Consider the following 5,534-nt stretch of genomic DNA (forward strand, 5'->3'; position numbering starts at 1 on the left):
ATCTTAAATACTAAAGTTAATGGTAAGCGTACATAGGCGTACCAGAACTAAGAGGTGATCATCGGCACTTCTTCTAGATTTGTCCTTGTGACTTGCCTAACTTTAACAATATAATTGGGTTTTATTGAAGGGCGTTTATGACCAGCATCGAGAACGTGTCTAAATTCTAGTACGCACAAAAGTTCGGCGAGGAGTTTTATTACATAGGTAGTCTAAGATCAAACGAAATGCGAATCAACATCTGGTCATACGGGCAAAGTGGCAATAGAAACGAGTAATGTCCATAGGCGTAGCACACGGGTTCCTTACATACTAGTCACAGATTTAATACTAGGCTTATGAAGAATACAACTTATCGAACTAATAGATTAACATTAAACTAATTAATTATCGGATATTTTATCCTCTACACAAGCCCTAACATGCCGGCCCCGTTAAAAGGTCGTTACCTTTTAAATTATTTACAAAGAGTTATTCGTTATTCATGGGCAATGGGCATATTTTTGACAATGATCTTCGCGATATAGTTCCACTGGGTAAGCGCACTGACACTACACGTATCACATGATCCTTTCCTTCGTGGAGTTCGACAACTCGAGCTAAAATCCAACGCAGTGGGGCAGTATTGTGTTCCACCAGTAAAACTAATGCTCCAATATCTATGGTTTTATCTACAGTGTTCTTCCATTTGCATCGAGTTTGCAAATTTGTCAAATAATCCCTGGACCAACTATTCCAAAAATGCTGTTGGAGTTGTTGTAGTCGTTCGTAATGAGATAAGCGAGAGATAACGGCGTTCTGGTAGTCGGGTTGTGGTAAACTTGCCAACGAGTCACCAATAAGGAAATGCGCGGGGGTTAAGGGTGCATAATCGTTTATGTCGTTTGAGATTGGCATTAGTGGTCGCGAGTTGAGACAAGCTTCGATTTTTACTAATAGGGTGTACATCTCTTCGTATGTTAGAGATGATTCACCTAAGACGCGGCGAAGATGAAACTTAGTCGATTTCACCGCCGCCTCCCACAATCCTCCCATATGGACACTACGCGCGGGTATGAAATGCCACTTTATCAAATGATTGGCTAAAAATGTAGTTGTGGCGTTAATGTGTGATTCATCATTTATTAAGTTATTGAGTTCGATAAAATAATTATTGGCCCCTACAAAGTTAGAACCATTGTCTGAATGTATGTTTGTTGGTTTTCCTCGTCTGGAACAGAACCTTTCCAATGCATTCAAAAAGCTATTAGTCGAAAGATCTTTAACCAGTTCGATATGTACTGCACGCGTGGCGAAACATACAAAAATGCATATGTAAGTTTTTACGGATTTGGCTCTACGCAGCGTACCCTCCTTTATGAATATAGGCCCTGCATAATCGATTCCACAATTTGAAAAAGGTCGTGAAGGCGTTACCCTTGCGGCCGGAAGGGAACCCATTAAAAATTTCGAAGGTTTCGGTTTTAGTCTAAAACATCTTATGCATCTACTAAGGTTACGTTTAACTGCATTTTTTCCGTTTATTATCCAAAATCTGAGGTGAATTATCGAAAGCAAGTTTTGAACTCCCGCGTGGAGATGTTTCATATGCTCATTCTGTGTTATTAAGTCAGTGAATTTATGTTTATACGGTAATATAATAGGGTGTTGTTCAAAATTAAATTGTGAATTTATTAAACGTCCCCCGACTCGAAGTATCCCTTCTGAATCGAGAAATGGGTTTAGATTCAAAATTTTACTATCGCTTGGGAGTTTTTTGCTTTTGAATAAGTCGGAAATTAACTTGGCCCTAGTTAATGCGGGACCGATCAACCCAAGCGGGTCAAAGATCTGCGAAATTTTCGAAAGGATAGTCCTTTTGGTAACACGGGATGGCTCGTATTTAATATTAACTGAGTATTTCAGAGTATCTTGTTTAGGATCCCAGCTAATTCCAAGAGTTTTTAGATGCTTATCTTCATGAGGTAGAATTAAATTGTCGTGATTTTCGTTACTGTTTGCTTGTAGGATACTATTTAAAACTATGCTACTGTTGAACGACCATTTTCTCAATTTAAAATTAGCTTGACTTAAAATATCGTCTAGTTCCCTATAAATTTGCAATGCATCTGTTTCCGAATCAATGCTAACCAACAAATCATCCATGTAGAACGAACGTTTAATTATTTCTGCTGTTCGTGGATACCTGTCTTTGTTGCGCTCGGCCAATTCTATCAAGCAACGTGTGGCTTGAAAGGGTGCACTCGATGTGCCATACGTTACCGTGTTGAGTTTATACACATTAATCGGATCATTAAGATTTGCTCGCCATAGTATCTTTTGGAAGTTCCGTTCTTCCTCATGAATTTTTATACATCGGTACATCATTTTGATGTCCGCGCTCAAAACAATTTTGCGAAGTCTTAGACGTATCAAAATTGAGTACAAGTCATCTTGTACTACTGGTCCTACCAAAAGCGTGTCATTCAGGGAAATTCCTGAACTTGTCTTGCAGCTTGCATCAAAAACGACGCGATACTTTGTGGTAATAGAATTCTTTAGTACCGCACTGTGGGGTAAAAAATAAGAATTGTTTGGAATAGAGATGTCCCTTTCAATGGGTCCTTGAAGCGTCATGTGGCCTAAGTTCTCATATTCCGTCATAAATTCTACGTACTGCTTCTTGAGGTCCTTGTCCTTTTCTAACCTTTTCTCTACATTTTTTAACCGTTTTAGGGCATTCGATTTGGAGTCACCCAGACTAAAATCTGTTTGATTATTGAACGGATACCTTACGACAAAACTGTTGTCCATGTCGCGGGTTGTAGTTTGATTAAAATATTCCTCACAATAATTTTCTTCCTTTGATAGGAATTTAACATTTTCAAACTCTTCAATCTGCCAGAATTTCGTCAACGAATCATTTAATGTTTTATTTGAAATACTAGTCGCAAGGTTGCACACTACTTTCCGACTTTGAGATTCTCTGCATATTAAATTGCCCGATATTACCCAGCCTAAAGAGGTTTCTTGTAACATTGGCAATCCCTTTCCTAATTTAAGTTTACCCGAACCTAATAGATTATAAAATATATCTACCCCTAATAAAACATCAATTTGTTTTGGTTCATTAAATTTTTCATCAGCTAGATTGATATTTGTTGGAATTTGAAGTACCGAACTGGGAAATCTAAATGAGGGTAGATTTTCGGTAAGAATGGGCAAAACCAAAAATGCTATGTTAGATTCATATTGGTTGAACCTGGATTTTATTTTCGTGTGCACTCGCTGATTAATCTTTGTGACAATTTGACTGATACCTGATAATGAAAGGTCAATTGTTTGGGGACTTAAGTTTAACTTTCTGCAGAAGTTTTCTGTCATTAAATTTGACTGGCTTCCGCAATCGAGTAAGGCATTGCATTTATGCCAATTTCCTTTTCTGTCTGAGATGAGAATGGTAGCCGTAGATAGTAGTACTTGATTTTTATCAATACCTAACGATGATAATGCCAAAGGATTGTTTTCCGTATCGTACGTGACCGCGTTACTTTGGCCGATTGTTAAAACTGTAGATTGTTTGGATTCTCCATACCTTCTCAATACATCGTGAGCCGAAGGATTAGATGGAGAACTGATCGATGATTCATGTTCAGTTAATGATGAGGAAGGTTCATTAGTGCTGCTGTTGCTAGAATTTTGAACATGTCCACTCCCTGAACGTTTCTCTATATGTAACGTGCTATTATGTTTTTGGTTGCATTTTTTGCAGCCTCTTGATCTACATTCCTGTTTCAGATGCCCTGGACGTAAACAGTTGCTACACAATTTATGTCTTCGAATTTCGTTATATTTGTCCGACACTGATAATTGGATAAAACGAGGACATTGATGAATGAAATGATTTTCAGTACAGATGTAACACTTATTGATTTTTTCGGTCAAAGAATACGAATAATTCTTAAACTGATGTGATTCGTTTCTTTTCTCGTGGCCTTTGTTTTGCATTCTATCCCTATCATGTTTATTTGAATGTACGGTTGAGAAGCCGCGAACCGCTTCCAACGAACGACATTTTTCGGTTAAAAATTCCATTAATTGATCAACAGTCGGCAATTCAGTATTACATTGTTTCCGCTCCCACTCCTGATTAGTACTATCATCCAGTTTGTTTAATATTATCGGTATCAACAAAACATCCCATTGATCCACGGGTAATTTTAATTTTCCTAATGATGATTTATGTTGCTGAACTGCATCTATTAATTTTCTAATATTTACAGATGATCCTTTATTCGCGTTTGGTAAATTAAGAACTAAGCCTTTAGCGTGAATGTTAATAACTGCCTTTTTATTCTCATATCTTTTTTGTAACAGATTTAAAGCGATTGTATAATTATCGGGAGTTATGTCGAGAGAGTCTATGAGATTTAGCGCATCGCCTTTACAACATAATTTTAGATATAACAATTTTTCTGTTTCACTCAAGTCGGTTCTGCTATGGACTAAGGAATCAAATATGTTTTTGAAACTGAACCAAGTTTCATAATTGCCATAAAATGAACGTAAGCTTAAATCTGGTAATTTTCCCAGACCTCTTGGTGAATTTTGTTTTCCTAAATGAGTATTAGTACAATTTTGATTTTTGCTAATTGAATTTATTAACTGCTTTAATTCTGAAATTAAATTAAAGTAGGCTGATTCGATCTCAATACGTTGTTCTTCTTCGTTTAAGCTTAAAAATTCTAGACGAGATTGTACTTTATCGAACTGATTATAGTCCTCCTCCACGTTCTTGAGGCGGATTTCTAATTGAACTGTTTCTTGAATATCTCTGTTTTCACGAAGGTACTGTTCAAAACGGGATAAACGTTTAGTTAAAATTCTGCGAGCGTGCAAAAGTTCTCTAAATTCATCGTTCTCGCTAAGAGACTCTGCTGAGCCTAGTTCCATTTCGGATCGTTTTGAAATTTTTTCTTTTTGAGCTCTAGTGGTCATTTTTAATTACTATTGATAACGTGGCGTTAAAATAAATCAATTTACGTGATTCAAACAGAGGTACGACTAGAGAAATTAACTAGTTTCGACTTCTTTAATGTGCATAAATCGAGCATAAACCAAAGTAAATAAGTCGCATCAATCTCATACAACTAACGACCATTTAAGGTATCAAATGGAAATCGGGATTATGAGGTTATGCAAATTCAAAGAGGAAAAATCGTGACAAAAAGGAAATGACTCACCGGGATTGTTTCTTGCTCTCCTTGGGATCCACCGTTCTACTCCTTATTCCGCTTTCGATGTCCTATGTTCCACAGGTTCTGATCCAGTCCCGTGATATCCGGTTCGAAGTGACCAAAAATGTTTAATCCGGCTCGAAGGACCAAAAATGTATAATCCGTCTCGAAGGACCAAACTGTTTATTCGTGAATCGTGGTACCAAGATGTTGATTAGACATGGCCTAATTCTTGATACGTCTAGTAAGCAATGGACTGGATGCTTGCGAAGGACCACCCTGAGTTCGCGGTCTCAGAGACACCGTGTTCGTGCAAAT

At 37.4% G+C, this 5,534-nt stretch overlaps 1 protein-coding gene across 1 annotated transcript; it reads right to left on the reverse strand.

Annotated features, from left to right (window-relative positions):
* Positions 1-471: 471 nt before the first annotated feature.
* Positions 472-4,932, reverse strand: LOC136418895 (uncharacterized). The gene is made up of 2 exons (XM_066405111.1): positions 1,740-4,932; positions 472-1,160 (listed from the first exon to the last, which is right to left on the reverse strand). The coding sequence occupies exons 1-2, from the start codon at positions 4,930-4,932 to the stop codon at positions 472-474; spliced, it is 3,882 nt and encodes a 1,293-aa protein (XP_066261208.1).
* Between the last annotated feature and the right edge of the window lie 602 nt (positions 4,933-5,534).

This window comes from Euwallacea similis, unplaced genomic scaffold, assembly GCF_039881205.1.
Source record: "Euwallacea similis isolate ESF13 unplaced genomic scaffold, ESF131.1 scaffold_43, whole genome shotgun sequence".
NCBI lineage: Eukaryota > Metazoa > Arthropoda > Insecta > Coleoptera > Curculionidae > Euwallacea > Euwallacea similis.